Below are 21,904 nucleotides of genomic sequence, written 5' to 3'. Positions count from 1 at the left end.
ACTGAAGTAGCTGGAAAAACACTGGCCTCAAACCTGGCACCCAGAGGGTCAGAGGCTGGACGTCAGGAGCCGTCTGCTGACCTCAGAACGACAGAGGGTGGCCAGAGGCCGGCTGCCAGGCTCTGAGTGTCAGGCTCCCACAGGGTATGTCCTGTGCCACGGCCACCTTGGAGCTGCCCATGGACACGCAGCCAGGGACGGTGGCATAGCGGCCACAGCCATGGGATGGAGCTGGCTCCTGGGGCCAGCGCGGCAGCAGGGGCCCACAGCGACTACACTGGCAGCCCCACAGCCAGGAGTGGCCCCGGGTGCCAGGCAAGGCCACGGGCAGCTGGCAGCCGGAGGGGAGGACCCTTGTTTTAAATCCTGGCAGAGGTGGAGAAAGAGGAGACAGGACAGAGATTGGACACCCAGCCCAGGGAGGCGGTCACAGGGGTCCTGACATACTTGCTGGGCCAGCCCCCGGGCTTGCAATAAGCCCCTGAGCCTGCCCTGCAATCTTACTGGGCCAAGACACCCCCAGGACGCACACCTCTGCCAAGGTGTGGTCCAACCACAGCCAGAGACCCCTGGCCAGACAGGTGGCCTAAGGGGCCCGTCGGGGGGAGGGGGCAGCAGGGGTGGGGAGCAGGCTCTGCCTGGGCTGGGACAGGACCGTGGATGCGCCTCCCTGAGGTCTCGCTGGCCAGCCCAACAGCGTGGCTCCCTGACCCCCACTCCAGATCTCTGCATCAGCCTGCTGCCTGGTTTGTCCTGTTTTTGTTTTTGTTTTTAAGTGTACATATGCTTGGTTGAAAAAAAAAAAGTGCAAAGCATCTAAAAATAAAGAAAGTATCTCCTTCTGACCCCAACCTCCAGGTGTTCTCCCCAAAGTGAGCCCAGCCAGTCTCGACATGCCAGAAGGTTCTGTGAGCAATCGGCTTCCTCCAGCCAGTGTCTTCTCTCAGGAGCAGGGCCTGCCCCTTGGCCCCCCTTCTCACCATCCCTCTGTCCAAGGTCTCAGAGGCATACGTCACCTCCTCTTCCAACAGGCTGACCCCCACCTGGCCAGCAACTGAAGCCACCTGAAGACAGCGCTCCACATGCATCCTGGGAACAAACCTGTGTGTGCATGCACGTGCCTGTGTCCGTGTGTCCTGTGTGCCTGTGCACGTACGTACATGTAACGTGTGCCGTGTGCCTGTCTGTGCTGTGCCTGTGCAAGCATGTGTATGTAGAGTGTACACTCTGTGCCTCTGTGTCTGGGGGCCACTGCGTGTATGTGCGCATACACAGGTGGCTGCTGTAGGGGAGCCCCAGGAGGAAACCGCGGGCCGTTCTCACTTAGACATTTTGGGGGCCAGCTCGTCCTCTGAGGAAATGGAGGCCCCTCTGACACTTGCACCCTATAGCCCGTCACTGGCTGCCTTCTCGTCCCAATGATGCTCTAGCAGAAAATGCCTCAAAATTTTAAGCCTTTTAAAATTTCACGTGTCACTTTAATTCTTCAAAATAAACTTGCTTAGTCATAAAGCTATTACTGAAAGTCATCACAGACGTGAACTGATCCACCTCTGACAACTTGGAAAACTCAGGTGGGACAAGGCCTCCTGGGCCTGATGGGAAAGGGCTCCAAGTCCCACGGTGGAGAAAGGGCCGGGGTCTAGGGAGGGGGACGACCACCCGCAGGCAGCCGGGTCCAGGTCACTCTCTCAGCCCTGACGTTTGGGCCCCTAGGGAACAGGACACACAAATGTCACCGTGGGCTTTTACGAAATTATTTTTCTAGCAACAGAAGCGAGGAGAGGATCCTAATTTACATTTTTACTGGAAGTTCATGACAGCCAGAGAGAACACGTGTCCCACCTCCCGACTGTCCCCAGGGCCAGAGGCCAACAGGCATGGCCGGAGTCAGGGTCGTCGGAGGTGCGGGGACACCGGAGGGCCGCAGGCAGGGAGCCTGGCAGGGTTTCACTGCGGTCCTGCTGATGCTGCTGCAGCAGAACCAGAAAGCCAGGCCCGTGGACGCAACAAGCGCCACGCTCCGACGGCTGTCCTGCCAACGTGGGCCTCCAGGAAAACGGGGCGCGGCACGCTCCTGTCACTCCGAGTCACCCAGAACAAGCCCGAGGCAGGCTCTGCCGGTCAGCGCCCAGGAAGGGACCAGTGCGCTGGGCCGTCCACCTGGAGTTGGCAGCTGCGGTCCTCTGCCCAGGGCCAGCAGCAGGACCACCGTGCCCACCCAGGGGGCCACAGGCAGGGCAGGTGCGATCTGGTCTACTTCTGAGTGGGCAGAAATGCTCGCCCCCCGGCCTGTCCAGGACGTGCCAGAGGAGGCTCGGCTCCCCACCTGCGGAGGGACCCTGAGGCGTGCCCACCAAGAGGCCAGATGGAGTGGACGGAGCAATGCTGGGCAGTGAGCGCTCTCTTCTCTGCTCACCACGGGGAGCCCGGCCCACAGGGGACTGCGTGGGGGGGCCCCACCGCTCAGAAGCCCTGAGCCCAACCCAACGCCCAACCCGGGCCCAGAGGCCACACCTGCCTCGTCCGCTGACCCCGGCCCCCTCAAGCCTGGGCGGGCAGCGTCTTGTAGGGGTTCAGGATGCCCTTGGGGTCCAGAAGGGTCTTGAGCTGCCGCATGAGGTGCAGGGCCTCAGGGGGCTTGCTGTAGCCGAGGACGTCCCTCTTCTTGAAGCCCACGCCGTGCTCGGCGCTGACGCTACCTCGCTGCCCTGCCGTCCACTCGTACACGTAGGGCTCCAGCTCGCCCAGCAGCGCCGCGCTGAAGGCCTCTGCCGTCACGTTCAGGTGCAGGTTGCCATCACCTGGAGGGACAAGGATCCACGGGTCAGGCCGGGCAGGGCCCCCGAGACCCACTGGGCCCCACTCCCAAGCCCCTCTCCTCCACCTGCGAGGCCCCCTCGCGCCCTCGGTCTGGTTCCAGCCCTTTGTGCCACTGGCCACCGGCCTGCAGCGGCAGGAGTGGCCCTGGGGGACCCCAGAGCCTCAGCTCTCGCACTCCTCCCCTTCCAGGTCTCCCTCCAGCCACACAGCCCCTCCGAGGGCCCCCGCCTTAGGGTGACCGGCCCAGCCTGCCAAGGCCCCCACCAGACTCGCATCTCTAAGTGCCCAGGACGGCGTAGAGGCCTCACCCCGCCCAGGACGCCTCCCCCTAAGCCACAAACAATGTCCTGGCCACCCAGCCATCTCCTCTCAGGCCTGCTTGGCCCCCCCTGCCCCCTTCTGACACCTCCAGGCCCTGGTGTCAGCACCGTCCAAACACACCAGGCTCTAGCCCTGGGGGGCCAGGCTCACCACCCCTTGCCCCTCCTCTCTCAGGGCCCGAGGCAATGACAAGACACAGTGCTGCCCCAAGTCCATGTGAGCTGGCTGGGCCCTGGCCAGGGGAGGAGAGGGGCAGGTGGTGGGGCTGCCACTGACGGGGGTCCGGGGGCTGGAGCCGTGCTGGCCGGGAGGTCACAGCAGTGAGGTGCCGGGTAACCGGCACGCACAGCCAGTGTGGGCGCCAGCACAGAAGGGGCCCCACGCCCAGACCGGGAGTCAAGAGGTGCACAGGGCTGAGCAGTAATGGTCAGGCCCAGGGTGGGCTTCTCACACCCTGCCCTCCTTCTGGGTACATCACAGGGACCCCCTCCCACCAAAAGTGGTCCCCGCTGACACGCTCAGGGCAAAGGCAACTAAATCGCCACTAAGGGACCAGCGCAGGGTACCCCGTGCTGGGAGGTGAGTGAGAGGCGTCTCCACTGACACTCGGGTGTCGGACTCTTTAACCTGCCCCGCAGTGTGCAGCACGAACCCCCACCGAGCTCAGGGCACGAAGGTTCAGGAGGTTCCACCTCCACCCTCCCCGCCCCCCACACAAACAAGCAGCACCTCCAACCCAGGCCTCACACGTCTCCCACAGATGAAAGGCTAAGACACTCGAGCCCGGGCCGAAAACACGTCCACGCAAACGGGAGGCACCAACCGCGAAGGCTCGGGACCCGACGTTCCCGGAACAGACGTCACTGCTTCCCACGATTAAAAGAAATGAAAGCTAAAAAGGGTAAATCACCGACCGGGCAAAGGTCTAACTCTCCAAACCAGTCTTCTGGAAATGAAAACTGTGTTCGCTAAAACATAAAATGAACAGTTTTAACAGGTCGTGTACATGCGCAGCAAAGAGCAACGAACAAACTGAAAGACGAGCCACACAGAGATCCGAACGCAACACAGAGGATTGGAGACGGGACAATGGGGCGGAGCCGCCCTGGGCTGGAGGTCCCGAAGCAGGTGGGGGTGGGAGACAAGCATCTGAAGGCACGCGGAGGACTGACCTCTGACACCCAGCCCAGTGGACCCCAGGCCGGCGCCCAGATGGTCACCCAGACGAATCGGGGGGGAACCAAGGGACCCAGACGAAGAAGAAAGACCGTAAGAGCAGCACGGAGGGTGACCAGACGCCTCTGACCGGGACACACGCGCCGGACACGGCTGCACTGGCGACAGGGAGCCAGGGGTTGGCGGAAGGACCCCTCCCGCCAGAGAACAGGCAGCCAGGGCCACTGAAATCCTCTAGAAGAAAACTTAGGAACGAAAGCCATACGTTTTCAGGCAAATAAATCTGATGTTCTGTCACCCACTTTCGTGCGCCAGAGGAAGTTCTGGGGGGGAACGCGGGCGGCTGTGGACCGAGGGGGAGGGTGTGGGGGGCACAGCTACTGACGGGGAGACCTGACCACAGCAGCAGCAGCGTGGCCACAGGGGCCAAAAACCAGACGGAACCGCAGCAGGCTCCAAAAACAGTGCACGGACAGCAGCAGGCCAGAACCACGAGTAACTGGGCCCTCAGGCCTGGGCACCACGCACGGGCTCTGCAGACACACGGCGCCGACGGGGCGGGGGCTCTACCCGAAGGGGTGGCTCGCAGCGTGGGAACTGGCGGGCCAGCGGCCTGGAGACCCCGGGAAGCGCGGACATGCGGCTGGTGTCCAGAGGCTGCGGAGTCGGGACCCCTCCCCTTCGGGCACTCGCACCCCTTCGTCTGGCAAGCCCGCTGACTGGATGAGGACGCTGTGCTCCACTCAGGTCTGCCGGCTTAAGCGCTGACCTCATGCACGAGGAGGACTAGCACTTGGCCGACACCCGCGCACGGCCCAGCCGGCCTCGCGGTGTCTGGGGTGCTGATGCCACCGCTTAACTTCACGCCGATTCGCCAGGATGCGAGGCGCGTTCCAGAGCCGCTGCGGAAGGACAGACAGACACACGCGCACGACTCCCCAGCTGGTAAACGGAGAAAACCCACGAGAGGAAAATCATCAGCCCAAAGGAGGCTGAAATAGAGAGAAAGCAGCAGAGAAGCGGGGACAGCCGAGCGGAAAGCCCGGGCGGGAGGAGGTGAGCGCAGCGACGGGCGACGGCGGCCGCAGCACGTGCACACGCCGAGGGCGGCGTGGCAGCCCTGCCGAGCAGGGGCAAAGAGGAGAAGCCGACCCCAGGGAAGGCCCCGGCCCCTCCCCACACAGCAGGAAGGACGGAGACCGAGGACCTCCACGGCCCGGAGGTGCTCCCGGCGCACGTCCACGTGGCGACTGTCCGTTCCCCGTGTGTTTGTTCACCTTCCCTCAGCCTGGCCCCCTGGAGGCTCAAGGTCCTGGTGCTCCGTCCGCGGCTTCTCTAAGGACACGCTGCTCTCTGCTGGGGCGCCGTGGACGCCCACGTCTAGCCGACCCTTTGGGCTCCTCGATGCTGAGCCTCCGCGTGTGTGCGATGCACGTGTTAATGAACTTGCTTTTTTCTCGTTCCCCCGTGTTCTGTGGACCTAATTTACGGCCCCAACAAAGGACCTCGGAGGGTAGGGGGAAGTTAAGCCATTCCCGCCTGCAGAAATAGGCTAAACGCTCCAGTTTAAACACAACGGCTGGCAAGCAACGGGGGGAAACCCCAGCGACAGGCTGTCTTCAGGACGTGGTCCGACTCAAAGGACAGAAAATGCCTGCAAGTGACAGAAGCAAAAGCAGCGTCAGGCACACATCGCGCACACGAGAGCTGGGTCACGAGGGTTTGCACTGAAGGAGGCGTCAAGGCAGACGGCCCCAGGACGAGGGATCCGTGGTGGGGACGAGGCTCGACTGCCAGAACTCAGTGGCAGCTCTAATCTCCTCTCTTCAGAAGCGGCGAGGCCACAGGGGAGACGGGCTCATCTGCTCTCATCAAGTGACAGCTCCCTTGATGTCACCGTGCGTGCCTGGTCTGGGGACCTGTGCGGCCCTGGTGCCCCGACCTCAGACGCAGGGGTCGCAGCCAAGGAGACGGCAGGTCAACGATTTTTAAAACAGGTAGAAAATTCCTGTGTGTTTGAAAATCAAAACACGCGTTTCTGCCTAATTCCTGGGTCAAAGAAGAAAAGAGCATGGAGCCGAGAAACGCTGAGGGCTGCAGACAACGGAAGTGCCATCGAAAGTGCAGGTCTCGGCACAAAGGCAGGGACGCCCTCAACGCCAGCGGTGGACGCGCCCGGAAACCCAGCCAGGCTGAAGGACAGACCCAGAGCCACCGCGGCCTGAGTGGCCCTTGGTCCACGGCTCAGAGCCGGGGCCGAAGCCAGGACTGCAGGCGACCTCAGAAGTGGAGGCACAGAAACCAGGCACAGGCACGGAGAGGCCACAGCAAGGGCCCAGCGAGAGGCTAAGAGCGCCCGACACACCGATGCCCCCGCCTGCCCGCCCACGTCCACGCGGGTGGGAGCAGGGCCTTGGTTTACGTGACACGTGGATCCTGAGCCACCAGTGACTCGAGGGACAGACACTGTCCCGGCTGGGGCCCTTCCGAGATCATGCCGAGGTGACAAATGGGTACTGTCTGAATCCAGGAACACAGGGACCAGCAGAGCTGGCACTGAGGGAAATTTAAATACGCGGTAGGAAAAAAGGCTGAGAACCAATGCGCTAAGTACTCAATTTATAAAGTTAGAAAAGCAACAGAGAAAACCTAAAAATAGAAAAGGGAAAAAAACAACAGACGTAATAGTGGAAAAGAGAAAAATAAAAAGCAACATACAAGAGAAAGGATGAGCAAAACCAAGCGCTAATTCTCCGGGGAAACTGTGAAATTGACGTGAGGAACAGACCAGGTGCCACCTCGCAAAGGAAACAGAAAAGTGTCACAAACCACGTCACACCACACTGGGTGTTCTAGAAGAAAAAGACAAACACCCAGAGAAAAATGATCACCGAAACCAGCTCAGAAGAAACGCAGAGCTGCGAAGCCGCCACATGCGGCTCGGGCCCACTGTCTCCGTGGCCAGTCCACCCAGCGCTCGAGGGGCCAGAACTCCAGCCTCACACACACTTCCCGATGAGTGACAGTGAGCCCCACATCAGTGAGGGCAGACGGGCCCTCCGAGACCTGGAAAATCCTGCAGAGAACGTACAGAAGTGGATAGAATAGGACACAAAAGGGTCGTGGCTGAGCGGGGCTCCGCCCGAAACACAGCCCCATCAGCCTCCAGGACCCAGTGTCACTTGCTCCCTGCCTGTCACGGCACAAGCACCAGCTACGTCAGAAGATGCAGATAAAGCTCTGAGGCTGAGCCTTCACTCCTGGTTTTACTGGGGCGAGCCCTCAGGGGCATCCCCGTCTGTGGTGGAGGCTGGAGTCCGTGCCCCCAGAGGAGAAGGGCCCACGTCAGGCAGATGGGCCTCCGGCCCGCACTGCACTCCCAGTCCGGGGCCCCTCGCGGACCGTGCTGCACCAGGCCCCTCCCCAAACACCAGGCTGTGCAGCCCCGCAGTACCGGCCACCGAGTCCAGGAAGGTGGCCATCAGCCCCTCCTTCAGGCTCCACAGTTGGTGCCAAGCTGAAGCCTCCCCACCACAGGCCACACGAGCCCTGCGGGACCCCCAACGTGTCCCCGCCCCCACCACGGCGGTCTCTCCCCAAACACCCAAACCAGGAAAACGGCGGGGATGCACCACCCCCGCTGCACCCAAGACCCCAGGCACACAGTGCCGGCTACCCGCGCTGGCTGCGGACGCCTGCCCCGCTCTGCTCACCTAGGTGGCCGTAGCCCACCACGTGCTTGGCCCGCGGGCCGAGGCGGGCGCGCAGGTCGGGCACGAGGTCGTAGAGCCTCTCCACAGGCAGAGAGATGTCATACTTGTACACGTAGCCGTCTCGGCTCAGCGCTTCCGTGATCCTCTCCCTCAGGGCCCACAGCGCCTGGGACAGAGGCAGGGACGGGCAGGTCAACACGCCCCCGCAACGAGCCTGGGGGGCAGGGCGGCTCTGCGGGCATCGGTCCCAGTGTCCACACTCCACACGGCCCCAGAGGCTGCCCCGGGCAGCACCATGTGCCAGCGGCAGAGGCACCGAGGGCCCCCCAGACAGGACAGGCAGTAACGAAAGCCACTCTAGGCATGTCCTGAAGTCTAGGCGACAGGGGTGGGGCGCGAAGGGCCCCAGGGGCCGGCCAGCGCGCAGAACAGGCTGCACACACGCTGTGTCCCCGAACAGCCTCAGTCAGGCTGTTTCTGTGATGCCTTTCGTGGAACGTTTAAGAAGCACAGAAGTGACTGCAGAGAGGAAGGTTTCCCAACAGAGGAACAGAGTCAGTGAAGCCACCGGGAGACGACGGAGGCCGCTCCCCACCCTCCCGGTGAGTGCTCCCTGCCTCCTCCTGCTGCTGTCCCCACAGCCTCCTGCCCCCTGCTGCCCACTCTGGGCCATGGGAGGGTGGGGGACGACACTGCTCACTCCTGGGTCCTGCCCCTCTTTAAGTGATGGCAACATGGCTCCCGGCCCAGGCCTTCCTGCCCTGCGAAGGTAACAACAGCTCCCCTGCCCGGGACCCCACCTCCTGCCTGTGGCCTCAGAGGCTGAGCCCCTCCCAGGTCGACATCCACGTCCTTCCTCAGACAACGTCCCCCAGACACGCTCAGCATTGGGCTCACTGACCCACAGCCGCGTCCCGTGTCTGCTCTGAGCACTGCCCAAAGCGACCTGGACGCCAGAGCCTGGTTCCCGAGAGGCGAGGCGGGGGGGTGGGGGCTGCCTGCATCCGGCCACGCCCTCACTCCTGTCCAGCACACGACGCCCTCACACAGCTGGGGCAGGAGGCAGAGGTGGGCAGTGGGCAGAGGCGTACTGGTGGCACACGCACCTTGATTTTCCGCTGGTCGGTGGCCAGGGTCCCGTCGGTCACCAGGCCGGAGCCCAGCAGCTGCTCCAGGAAGCCGCTCAGTTTCTCGGCATCGTGCTCAGCTCTGGAACCCGAGGTCTCGACCAGGACGTAGAAGGGACTTTCTGGAAGGGGAGGGGAGCAGGCTGAGCCGCGAGTCAGGGCCAGTCTGGGTCCCACGGCTGGAGCACCACTGGTGGCCTGTGGTGCCAACACGGCCCCAGGAGGGGAGTCTGCTCAGACTGAATTTCTGACGGTTTAAAACGGGCCTTTCGCTGTGACAAACCACAGTCCCTGGAGTCACAGGAACAACCTGGACGACGCTGTGAAGCCCTCGCTGCTGGTGCCTGGACGGCCAGGGGCGCCTCGGGCTGCGGGAGGTACCAGACACGGCCGTAGGCGGCCCGAGGCCAAAGGAGAGGCCCGTGCCTGTGACACTGCAGTAGCACAGGCGCGAGGCACGTGCTTCTTACCACAAGCATGTCCTTCCTGAAGCTGAAAAACACGCACGCTGCTAACTCATTTAGGAAACCCTTGAGCCGCGTTTCAGCGGGGCTGCTGGGTGTTCGCTTTTACGTGCACTGACGTCAGTTGGTGAAAACTCACGCTCCTCCTTCTAGCACCTCCTTCGTTTCTTCCAGAAGAAACACGAGTCCGTCCTAACACCAAGAGCATGCGTGTCCTCCAAACACTGCGTTTCTCTGCTCAAACAGGAATTCCGCTCTTAAGCGTGTCGCAGGTCACAGAGCACTGAGCTTGGAAGCATCACTGGCTCTTTCCCCATTAAGAGTGAAACGCGCTGGCGCGAGGAGGTTTGGGGAACAGAGACGAAGACCCTCCCAGCTCGCGGCCACTATTCCGACACGGCCCCTCCACGCCGTCCTTCCAGAGGCCCCGACCCGCACGGCTGGGACAGTGTGGTGGCCGGGCCTCTGCCTTAAACATTACGGTGGAGCGGCTTTCTCGCCCACAATGTCCAGCAGCACACGTGCTCCAGCCAGGGGCTCCTCTGTCCAGAGACCCACTGCCCACCACAGACCCTCCCCCGCCCGGGACCCGCCCCCACACAGTCACTTCCTGGCCACGGCACTCCGTATCTCACTGCTCACAGGGGAATGCCACTGACAATCACAGCACAGAGGTCGTTCCGTGTTTACGACTCTTACAAGCTGAGTCGCATCACCCCCCATTTCCACGGTGAGGCCCTGACCCACCCCGACATGACTTGAGCTGAGGCCTTTACAGAGGCGAGTGAGGTCGAACGGGGACGTAAGGGCTGGGACCTGGTCCCAGACTCTCCTGGGGAGAGTCTCCAGACCGCTCTCCAGCCACCCCGCGAAGACGGTGACAAAGTGGCCACCTGCAGGCCAGAACATGGGGCTCACCAGGGACCAGCCCCGAAGGCACCTTGGACTTGGACTCCCAAGCTCCAGAACCGTGAGAAGCAAGTTTCTTCCATTCGAGCCGCCGGCTACGGTGCCAACACTGAAGGAGTGCGGAAGCCACGACCGTCTCTCCAGGGTGGACCTCAGAAGCCATGCCACCGCGGCCCATAGCAGAATACTCCCAGCCCCGAGGTCCAGGACACAAGCCATGGCCTGAAGCCCCGCCTGGCGCTGGCACAGCAGTGACCAGGGGTGGGCGCACGGCCAGCTCGTCCGCTCGTTCAGAGAGAGCTGTCTGAGGCCTGAGGGTGAGCACCTCACAGACCAAGTTCCTCTCAGCCCTGGGGACAGGTGCGCCTTCTCCCAAAGGCAGCTGGCTGTTTCGAGGAGCCCTGCGCTACGACAGCGGCCGGGCTCACAGAGCTCAAGGCCAGGCACTGCCGAGACGACCGCGCAGGGCACCGCTGCAGCTGCAGAGGCACTAACGTCCTCCTTCTGGCCCCCCTTGAGAACGGGACCACGGCCTGACGGCCAGAGCCACCCCCACATCAGGCGACATGAAAGGCTGGCCGCATGGGGTCGGTACCTTGCACCGGGCTGGCGAGATGGAGGTGGCGCCCCACCAGTTGCATGCAGGTGGCGTCCATGAACTCGAACGCGGACAGGATCTCGCCCAGCATGCCCCTGCAGGTGTGGAAAGTCTGCAGGACCTCAGCAAAGCCCGGACAGCCTACAACAGGACACAGCACCTCAGGCGCCCGCCCGGCCTGCCCCAGGGCCCCAAGGGCGGGGTGGAGGCAGTGAGCCAGGCCGCAGGGGCCTGGTAGCCAACAAGGGCGTCACGGGGTCGAAGACTGAGATGAAACTGCCACAGTGCCAGGGAGGACGGGGGGCATGACGCGAGACTCGGGGGAGTCTGCACACGGGGCACAGGGGGGCTGCCTTGGGTACAACATAGCTGCTTTCCTCGTACCACAAGCAGCCAGGTTTCACCGGTCCTCGGTGACCGGCACGAGTTTTTTGCTGAGTGCAGGGGGAGCTGAGTGTTCACAAGGTATGCGGGGGGCTGTGCCAGCAGGTGGGACAGGCCCGGAGACCCTGCGGGGGAGGGGTGGGCCACACGTGGCCCTTCAGGGCTCAGAGGTCACGGAGGTGCCAGGAGTGTCTGAGAAGATCAGAGGCCTGAGGCGGAGCGACTGCCACAGTCTCCCGGGCGCAGAGCTGGCTGCGCACACGGGGGCCTCAGGGAGCAGCGAGGGGGGAGCGACCGGAGTGCAGCAGGGTGGGGAGGGGTGGGGAGGGGTGGGAGCCGCAGGGACTACGGCCTGGGCCACCCTGGGCCTGTCAGCACCGCCTGGAAGGGGATGGGAACACCGGTGCTGGAAGTGGCTGAGGACACAGCCCTCAGGTTTCAGGAGCTCAGAAAGGTCTGGGGAGACCCAAAGGAGTGTGCTCCGCCCCACGACGTACGTGAATCGCGAAGGACCAAGGCGAGGCGAGGTCTCTAGGGCCCCGGGAACAGGAGACACCCCTTCAGAGCAGTGGGGGATGGCGGCCTTCCCTGTGGACAGCAGTGGGGCCGCTGCGGCGGGACGTCCCCAGGGGACGAGAGGCAGAGCACGCCAAGCCGCCCGCACGCCTGGTGCACGTCCTTGCGCAGAGAGCCGGAACGAGGGCGTTCTCAGGCCCGTGGAACGTGAGGCTCCACCACCGGCAGACATCCGCATGCGAGGGACGGGCGCGCACGCGCAGAGAGCTCGCCCGCGGGAGGGCAAGCAAAGGCTCGCTACGGCGTGAAACCAGGGGTGAGGCTTGCGACAAGAACAGCCAAGTCGGGGGTGGGGGACGGCTACGGACCACCAGTCTGTGACCAGCCCAGCCGGGGAGTGCGGACTGATCAACTGGACTCAGGGGCTAAAAGCCTGCAGAAAGCTCTAGAAGCCTGGTAGTTGGCCTAACTCTTGAGCAGGGAGGGGAGGGACCCCTCCAATACACCTACCCAACTGAGAACGAGGAGATGAGGGTGAGAGGGGACGGGAAGCAGTCAGAGCGGAAACAAGGGGTAGGCAGGCGAGCCCCCCTGAGCCGCGGAGCGGAGGCCTGAGCAGCGCAGAGCTGTGTGTCAGAGGCCACACACCGAACGGTGGCAGCGTGTGCTGTGTGTGCTGTGTGTACTGTGTGTGCTGCATGTGCTGGCGTGTGCTGGTGTGTGCTGAGCGTGCTGGCATGTGCTGCACATGCTGGAGTGTGCTGCGTGTGCTGGAGTGTGCGGCTGCGGGGCAGGGAAGGCAGGACAGCACACTGTGCAGCCGTCTGTCTGTCCTCACAGGTGCTCTCTGCTCAGCCCACGGTACTGAGTGATGTCCCTGATCTCACACCAAATGACCCCCTTTCTCTCAGAATCTTAAATAACCAAGTGGAGTGAGAGAGGTGAGCGAGGCCTGTGCAGTTACAGGACAAAGGTGTCCTGCCCAGAGCCTGGCAGCTTGATTCCAGCTCTTTCTATGAGCACAAGACCTGGTCCTGTATCCTTCTGGAAACGGCAAGAAGCCAGGAGAAACAGGAAGGGCTGTCCTGTGGGGGCCCCTCTGTCCCCGCCTCACACCAATGACAGGGTGGCCAGGAGCACCCAGCCCCCAGTAGCCTCTGGAAGGGGCGGGCACCCCACCTACCGAGGAAGGCTACGTTCACGGCCCTGGGCTTGGGCGGACACAGGATGGACACGGCGGTGATGACCCCCAGGGTGCCCTCTGATCCGATGAACAGCTGCTTCAGGTCGTAACCCGTGTTGTCCTTCCGCAGGGACATGAGGCAGTTCAGGACGGTGCCGTCGGCCAGCACCTGGCAAGGGACAAGGGACACAAGGCACTTACACACCAGCCCACAGACTGAGCAGGTGTCCGTCTCGGGAGGCCGACCAACCCAGGGCACCCTGTGAAAGCCCACGAGCCACCCCCCGCCACCCCAGGCTGGTCCAGGACAGCGCGAGGCCCGGGGGTGAAGGACTGTTCCCCACAGCTAGAGCGACATTATCCCCCTCCGGCTCACCGCCTACAACTAGGAGGCTCGGAGCCCAGTTCTCAAGGGGAGCTGGGGGTGGAGCACAGCCCACCTGGGGAGGTGGAGCAGGACACACCTGGGGTGGACCGGGGCCACCTCTAAACACGAGAAAGTGACTCACGATAAAAATGACGTGCGGCTGGGTGTGGGGACTTAGAGAATGGAGGAGTTCGGTGCTCGCCCCACCGCGGGTGAACAGGACGGCGGGCTCCGTGCGTTAGAAAGCCGCGGGGCACGGGGTCAGTGAGGGGGTCAGCGAGGGCGTCAATGCCCCCAGGCGCAGCGAGCGAGCGGGTGACTGAAGGCCAAAGTGCCCGGAGCCGGGTGTCTTTAGAAGGCCGTCAGAGCGCCCCCTGGGGGCCACGACCCGCCAGCAGGTTCCGCAGCGCCCAGCCTGGAGCCAAGGCCACGGCGGGACGGTGGGGACCCAGGGTCTCCAACCCGGCCTCATGCCCCTGCGCCACCTGGGGCCCCGCCGTGGTGGACGCCACAGGCCCCAGTGTCCGTGCGGTTACGCGCCTCCCGCAGGAGAATGAGCCACAAGAGACCTGCCTGGGACACACGGGACCCGCCGCGAGGTGGGGTGGGCCTTGCCCAGGGGCCTCGAGAGCACACTGGCCGCGGGGAAAGGCTGGGAGGCTGGTGCCCTGACGCTGGAAGGGGAGGCAGTGGCCCAGCTCACCGCTTCCAGGCCCAGCACTGTCCCACGCAGCGAGCCGTATCTCAGAAACCGCAGGCCGCCCGCGTTCGTCGCCAGGTTCCCCCCAATGTGGCAGGTGCCCTTTGCCCCTAAGTCCAGGGGCATGACGAAGCCCCGCTCCTCCACGTGCCGGCTCAGCTCCTCCAGGACACACCCCGCCTGGCAGACCAGGGTCCCTGCCAAGAAGCCGGCGTTACCACGGCGCCCTTGGTCAGGACCGACGCGGCCCGTTCTATGTGCCGTGGAAAAGGGAAGAGGAGGGAGGGCAGGTGCACACTCATGGGGGGAGCAGACAAGAGAGGGCTGCTGCGAGGCAGTGGTCTTCAGCTGGGGGTGATTCCGCCCCCAGGGAACATGTGACAAGTCTGGAGACACTTTTGGTCAGGGAGATGCTACTGACATCGAGTGGATGGAGGCCAGGGATGCTGTCAACACCCCAAAGTGCCCAGGTTTCCCCACCACAGAGAATGGTCCAGCCCCAAACGTCCTGCTCGAGAGCCAAAGATCGTGACGCCGCCAGGTCCTGGGCGAGAAGCCCCTTTACACACATGAGCTCACGTGCCCCGGAAGAGGCAGTCGTGGCCAGCAAACGTCAGAGTTGGAAGAGGCCACAACGACAGCCAGTCCCCTCTCACCTCAAGGCCTCCGTGTCAGTCACTAAGTGACCAAGTCAACGATGCGCCTGTGCAGACACCCGGAGGGCTGGGCGCGGGCGGAGCTGCACTTTCCCGGGCCCCCACCACCGACACGGCAGCTGACAAGGACAAGGACAAGGCCCCAGAGGGCAGCCCAGGCTCACCGGACATGTCGTGGAAGCTGATGACCTGGTTCATGAGGGCGGTGGACAAGATGATCTCATCAAAGACAGGGACGCTGCCGCCCACCATGCCCGTGTTGCCCCCCTGCGTGTTCACAGCCAGGTTCCTCTCGTGGCAGTACCTGGGACAAGCACGGGGTGGTGTCAGGCCGCTCCTCCCCACGCCCCCACCGTCATGCCCGCCCGCGAGGGCCCGGGTGGGTGAGGGTTTGTAGGAATGGCGTGCCTGCCGGGGAGGCAGCGCGCCCACGTGCAACAAGTAAACCCGCCCGCAAGGAGAAAGGCTCCGGCGAAGGGTTCTGACAGCAAGTGCCACGTGCCGAGCACCGTCGTGGCAGCGTAAGGCTCGGGACCATCTCATGTGCCCTGGCAACTCCGGGGGTGGGATGCTGCAGGGCACTCGGGCTCTCACACACCAAAAACACGTGATGCCATTCAAAACCGGCCCCACGCGGGAAAGACACTAACACGATGAGCCGAGATGTCAGCAGTGCTTATCTCTGCAGGGGCAGTTCCTGGTTGCTTTTGCACTTTTTCTCTATAGTTTTCTGTTTTCAAATTTTTCTATAATAAACGTGACAGTTTACTGATATAAAAAAGCAGAGAGCGCGCATTGGCAGAAAAGGCCTACTCCCCTCCCGGAAGCGCGCTACGAGTCCACGGCCCTCCCCGCAGCAGGCCCGGCCAGCACCCGGGCTCCCCGACTCCAGCTCGCCTGGCACAGCACAGGCCGCCAGCTTCCCGCCAGCTTCGTGGGGTCTGCGCGTCTCCGTGAGGGAACCACAGGAACGCACGGCGGGCGGGAGCTCGGGGCTCCTTACCTGAGGATGTGAGACACCTCCTCGGACGTCCGGGGCCTCAGCAGCACCTTGCTACAGCCTGAGACAGGAAAGAGCGTGTTAGGCATGTGGCAGGGAGTCTGGGTCTCTTTGAAATGTCCTTCCCCGGCACTTTCTCCTCCCTAGCTGGGGTGGCCCACATGGTCATCTGCAAGCCGGGAACCCTCCAGGACAGTCATCCCCGCTGAGGAGAGGTGGAGGGGCCGGCGGAGGGTGGTTGCTTTGGACAATGGTGAGGGTGACTGCGATGCTCGCCTCTCCACCACGAGTCACAAAGTGTCTGTGGGGCACGCCATGTAGGTCCCCGCTGCTCCTCCAACCTTCACCCACGAACTTAGCATCTGCTGGCTCTCCTGCCCGGAGCAGTTCTCAGCACGGCTGCCGAATGGTGGTGTCTCTAAGTCCATCCACCCGCCTTCGTTTGTGGGCTGTCTACTGTAAGAAGGGGTCTTCCTTCTCTGTCATGTACTTGTTTAGCTATTCGATTGTCAGCGTGGGCGCATGGGTTCTTTTATTCACTGGGCTACAATTCTTTGCTGTCAAGATTTATTGGATGCCCAGATGTGGCCGGTGGGAGCCCCTCCAAGCCGGTCTGTTGGCATTCCTACCCACTGCTTCCCCAGAACAATCAAGCTTCTTTCTGCCCTTTGTCTTTGTTGAAAGTTCTTTAAATAAATGAGAGGAGGCAGCAGAAAAGCAGGAGGGACGCCCAGCAGATGTTCCCCCGTGTCACCAAGTCTTCATGGAGCTCTGACATCAGGCTGTAGTTTGTCTTACTTTTTAATTCTGAAAATCATTTTCCATTTGCTTTTCATCAAATGAACCATGTTTGCTCAGGGGGCTGGCCGTTGAGGCCTCTAGCCTGATCCCTTAGGACAGCACAGAACAGGGACCCTGGTCACCAGCCAGGTTCCTGTCAGTTCCTGCACATTTGACATCCTGCCACCACCTGCCAGCTGTACCCTCTGGCTTTTGTGACAACCCAAAACTGCAAGCACCTCCCATTTCCAAGTGCCCACTCCCCGGAGGACAGCTGCAGTTGCTCAATTTCACTCTTCAGCTGTTTTCTGTGGTTTCTGAGCCTCCTCCGCCCCCAAGTCACTGGGCCACCGTCCGCGTGCCCTGCAGCTCTCTGAGGGGCCCTCCTCCCCATTGGCGCCACCATGTGGGTGCTCCACAACCTGCTCCGGGTGCCGGGGAGCCACGCACCTCGTCCCAGCATGCATGGACCCGGGCACCTCCTGGTGACCTCGGTGTCCATGTGAGTAGGAGCCAGTCTGCAGCCCGTGTCCAAGGGCAGGGCTTTATGGAAACAGCCATGCCTATGATTCCCCACAAGCACCGCAGAGTATGGGGGGCTTCAACAGGGACCCAGCACCCTCATCTCCAGCCTCTGCAGGCCTGCTGGCCCGACAGGTAAGGGCTGCAGCTCAGACTCAGACGCTGCCTCTGCTCTCCCAGTGGCCTGTCATTCACCCCGCCAGCCACTCAGTCCCAGGGTGTAACAGCCCTGCCCCTGGGAACCTCTGTGCTGAGGGCCTTGCTCCCCAGACACCGGGAGGTGCACTGCAGCAGGCCATTGCCGGGCCCGCTTCCCTGTCGTGGCTTAAGAGCCCAGGCCTCCTGCTTACCCCTCCTCACACCTCCCCCCAGCCCTTCCCAGCCCTCCCACTCCCTCCTGCTCCTGCGCCCCCTGCCTGCCTTTCCCCTGTCCCCTGCCCTGCACCTGCTGGGCACGGCCCCCACCCACTTCCTCAAGGACAGTGCCCCAGGCTTCCTTCATTACCAACCTGCTGTGGTGGCCACTCTCAGCCTAAAATTAAAAATGAAATGAAAAAAGCCTTCTTTTAACCCGGGACCCCTGACAGCACAGCACTCACCCCATCACTGGTCCCAGCGTATGCTAACCCTTACACACCACTGAAACACCCGTCTTGTCCCCTTGTCCCCAAGGCGCCACAGAGGGCTTCCTCCCAGTAGCCGCACCTGACCCGTCGCCTCTGCCTGGACCGTGGCGCCGCCACCCCAGCTCCGCAGGGGACAGGCCCCCTGCGCGTCTCTGCAGCGTGCTCCCCCGCGCCTGCACGCTGTCCCTCTCCCGCCCCGGCAAACGAAGTCCGGGGTCCGTGACCGTGCAACGGCCTGTCCTCCGCTCCTCCTCATCCCAAACATGAACCTCCGCATCTCCACACCACCCACCCCTCGCAGACCACGCCCTCCCCCTGCGCCCCTGACGCTGCGCCCAACGACTGGGCCAGAGTGACCGGCTCCTCTCAGCGCCGAGAAGCCAGGACGCACACAGCCGTCGAGGCCCTGGTGGCCGGACCCCTCGCTCTGACCTCCTCCCTGGTCCATCCACTCCGGCCGCACGGGGGTCTCAAACATGCCGAGTGTGGCCCTGCTCAGAGGCTGTGCTGGCCGCCCCTGCTCTAGGAATGCCCTCCCAGCTTCCCCAGCTCAGGCGACAAGTGCCTCCTCCGCACGCAGTCTCTGGCATGCTGCCCATCTCACGCCCCAGACCCAGGCCTCCCTCAGTCCAGGCCCATAGCAGGTGCCCAGCGAGGTCTGTGGTCCACCTCTTACGGGTGAAGATGTCTAATAAGTTTCCATGTCAAATAAAACCTGTTTTTAGGAAAAATTGCACAGTCCTAATCTAATCCGCTTTTAGAGGCTTACATTTTCTATATAACTCCTAGATGAAGTTTTTAACTTTTTCTCCAAAGAAAGTCCCATAAAGGGGCACTGTCACAAAAACTGACATGTCATCTCCTTGGACCCCCAGGCAGATGGACTCAGGTGCTGCCCTCCTGAACACAGGGTGCAGGCGGCTGGGGCCTCACCTCTGTGGGGGGGCCCACTCCCACTCTGCAGAGGTGGGGGCTGAGGCCCATTTGCCCAGGGCCACCAGGCAGCAGTGTCAAGCCAGGGTGGGCATCGCCCTCCCTGCCACCGGGCCACCACACGTAAGCCCGCGGGCCCTGTGCTGGGTGGTGTCTTCTACGGGACAACGTAGCATGGCAGGGTTCTTCCCCAGTGGGCAGAGTGAGGCTAAAGGCCCTTCTACTCACAGGCCCCCGGCAGTGAACAGCTCAAGGACCTCCAAAGTCGCTGACCTCCCACAGCAAAGAGCCACCTCCGTCACTGAGCCCGCAACCCCGTCCACCTCCCTTGTACCCCAAGCTCTGGTTCGGAGCCTCACTCAGGGCGCCCCACCAACAGCACAGCCCCCGCAGCACCTGAGCCCACAGCACGGCACGGCCCTCAAGGGCCCGTCCGTGGTCAGTCAGGCCCAGCCCGAGGAGTGGCCGCCCAGTGAGTCCTGGCGTCACAGGTTTAAACAGGTCACTTTGCTGTAGGCAGCTCGTCTTCTCGCACTCCTTAATGCTACGGCATGAACACCATGCTGGTTCCCAGAACTGTGAGCGAGCAGGTTCTATCACCTCTGCAATCATTTCAGGAGAGCACACAAGGAGCAACGCAACCTCTGTCATCAAAAGGACGAGCTGCCTCCAGGAGGCGGAGACGCACCCAACTGGGGCACGGCACGGCAGTGTGCCGGAGGGGCCGGGGACAGGCCTGGTGAGAGAAGAGGGAGCAGGGGCAGACCAGACCAGCAGCCCTCCGTCTTGCCCTAGGGAGCTACAGTGGGGAGAATGGACCCCCCCCCACAAAGATGTGTCCTTATCCTATCCCCCAGAACCTGTGAATGTGACCTTATTTGGATAAAGGATCTTTACAGAAGTGAAGGACCTTGATGAGATCAACCTAGATTAGGGTAGCCCTAAATCCAATGACAGGTGTCCTCATAAGAGAAAGCAGAGGGAGAGCGAGACACAGAAGCACACAAGGGGATGTGGATGAAAAAAACAGGGTTCTATGCAAAGCAAGCTCACAGGGTGATCTGATCATAAATCCCAACCTGGGCAGGCCACGGTGGGCAGTCACACCCTGGGCCTGTAACTTTAGTAGAAGGCTTATCTTCACCTTCAGCCAGCTGTGTCCACTGTTTCTGTGCATCTAGGTTCACGTACCTTCGAAATGAGTGTAGCCACCCTCAAGAGAGCACCAAATCTTAACTGTCCTGTAACCCATCCCCACCTGGCTTTCCCCCACCTCCATGTACCCTTCCTTAATTTCCTTCCTAAATTCCAAATGCATAAAAGTAGCTGCAGAACTGTGATTCTTGGGAGTATCTGGGATCTTGCGTCCCAGCAGACGTCATCAGTTTGGCGCAAATAAACTCTTAGAAAACGTCCCTACAGGTTTGTACGTTTCCGACGTCAACAGGAAGAAGGCCACGTGATGACAGAGGCAGAGACTGGAGTGATGCTGTCATAAGCCAAGGGATCCACCAAGACTCGGGAGAGGCAGGAAGGGTCATCCCCTGGAGCCTCCAGAGACCACAGCCCTGCAGGCACTTTGATCTCAAACTCCTGGCCGTCAGCATCCAGAGATTCTTTGTGATTCTTTGTCTTGGTGGCCCCAGGAACCTAACCAGGAGCTGAGAGGACGGGAGTGTTTTATACACAGGCCCCTCGGAGCAGCCAGGGGACTGCCTCATCCTTTAACTGGCAGGTGTCATGCACTCCTTAATGCACACCAATAAACTTCTACAAATTCCGTCCTCACTGCGCTTTAAAATCCCCAGCACGCAACTCTTCTTCGGCATGAGAAAGGCAGATGGGAGTTACCCCGTGCTTCTCCCCGCAACCCGTGGTGTTGTCCTTGCCTATCTCACTGCTGTTTCTCAAGCCCACCCCGCTGCAGCGTGAGGCGCGAACAGATCCTCGCTCACCTCGCATGGATCTCAGCCAGTCCACGTTGGAAGCCTCCAGCTCCTCGGGGTCCATGATGACCCTGCCAGGGACCATGCGCTCAAAGGCAGCCCGGTCTTCCTCGGACACCACGGAGAAGGGCAGCCGCTGCACAGGGTAGCGCTCGTGGGTCAGCACCACTTCGGGGGCACGGGAGGACGTAGAGGAGCTGCCTCTGCGAACCAGGGAGCCGGTGCCCACGACCCTCCAAGGGCTGCCCCACATGGGGCGCCTGGACACCTCCACCCACGTCCTATGCTGCAAGGAGGCTCCAGGAGTGCAGGCCACCCGCCACCAGAAGAGCCACGCAGGCCACCTGGACACCAGATGGGGTACCATTGCTCCAGTCCTAAAAAGCAAGCGATGAAGCTGTGACTCTGGAACACTGGAAGTGATGAAAAGGAAGTAGCCGCCAGGGAGGTCAGCAGTGAGGACAGGACTCCTTGGGAGAGGTGGGCTGGAGGGCACGGGGAGCACTGGGAGGCTGTGCCCTTGCTCCTGTTCCAGTGTGGTCCCCCCACTGTAGGCTGAGCTCTGCAACCCTTCCCCCCACACTACCCCATCCCGGGGTTAAAGCCTAACATTTACAACCACCTATGTCCTTTCAGCCCTCTTGCTTCAGGACAAAACCAGGAGTCAAGGTATTAGAAAAAAAGGGACAATGTCACTGAATTATACACTTAAAAATAGGTAAAATGGTAAACACTGTTTCACGGGTATGTTACAAATGTAAAAGGTGAAGAATCCAAAAAACGCAGGGCGGGGGGATGAGGGCGGCTTCTCTGGCTGCCCACGTGGTAGAGGCGGACTCGCACTTACATCGAGACCCACAGCGCCCCGAGGGAGGTGACAGATGGACCGCGCCCCTCACTGTGCTCCACCTGAGCAGCTGCGTGACCGCGGGAATGAGAGCGCCTCTCGGTCCCCTGGCGCAGTGCCTACGGCACCGGTGCAGGTGAGGACCCATTGCGCCCAAACGGGGGCCCTCACGTTAGGAGGGACGCGGGGCGGACAGCGCGCTCAGGCCACGACCTCGCCCGGGGCCCCCAACCCGGACCGAGAACTCGGGGCCGCGCACGTCAGGCCAATCCACAGGGACGAAGGTCAGCCGGGCCGGGGCGCCGGGGCCCAG

At 62.1% G+C, this 21,904-nt stretch overlaps 1 protein-coding gene across 3 annotated transcripts; it reads right to left on the bottom strand.

Moving 5' to 3' along the window:
* Positions 1 to 1,447: 1,447 nt before the first annotated feature.
* Positions 1,448 to 21,898, bottom strand: D2HGDH (D-2-hydroxyglutarate dehydrogenase). Of its 3 annotated transcripts, none has more exons than XM_015587856.2 (11): positions 21,592 to 21,898; positions 20,754 to 21,121; positions 15,941 to 15,998; positions 15,102 to 15,241; positions 14,285 to 14,478; positions 13,215 to 13,383; positions 11,129 to 11,272; positions 9,140 to 9,282; positions 8,034 to 8,199; positions 2,522 to 2,804; positions 1,448 to 1,712 (listed from the first exon to the last, which is right to left on the bottom strand). In XM_015587856.2, coding segments are annotated over exons 1-10 (1,644 nt in total). In that variant the 5' UTR covers positions 21,594 to 21,898; the 3' UTR covers positions 1,448 to 1,712; positions 2,522 to 2,544. The 3 variants fall into 3 exon arrangements, 2 of the variants coding, with proteins under 2 accessions (XP_015443342.1, XP_015443341.1); XR_001516707.2 differs by lacking the exon at positions 1,448 to 1,712 and adding an exon at positions 5,598 to 5,974 and having other exon boundaries at positions 2,677 to 2,804; XM_015587855.2 differs by having other exon boundaries at positions 1,457 to 2,804.
* Between the last annotated feature and the right edge of the window lie 6 nt (positions 21,899 to 21,904).

Source organism: Pteropus alecto, unplaced genomic scaffold (genome assembly GCF_000325575.1).
Source record: "Pteropus alecto unplaced genomic scaffold, ASM32557v1 scaffold143, whole genome shotgun sequence".
In the NCBI taxonomy this organism is placed as follows: domain Eukaryota; kingdom Metazoa; phylum Chordata; class Mammalia; order Chiroptera; family Pteropodidae; genus Pteropus; species Pteropus alecto.
This window is presented reverse-complemented; position numbering and strand designations above follow the sequence as displayed.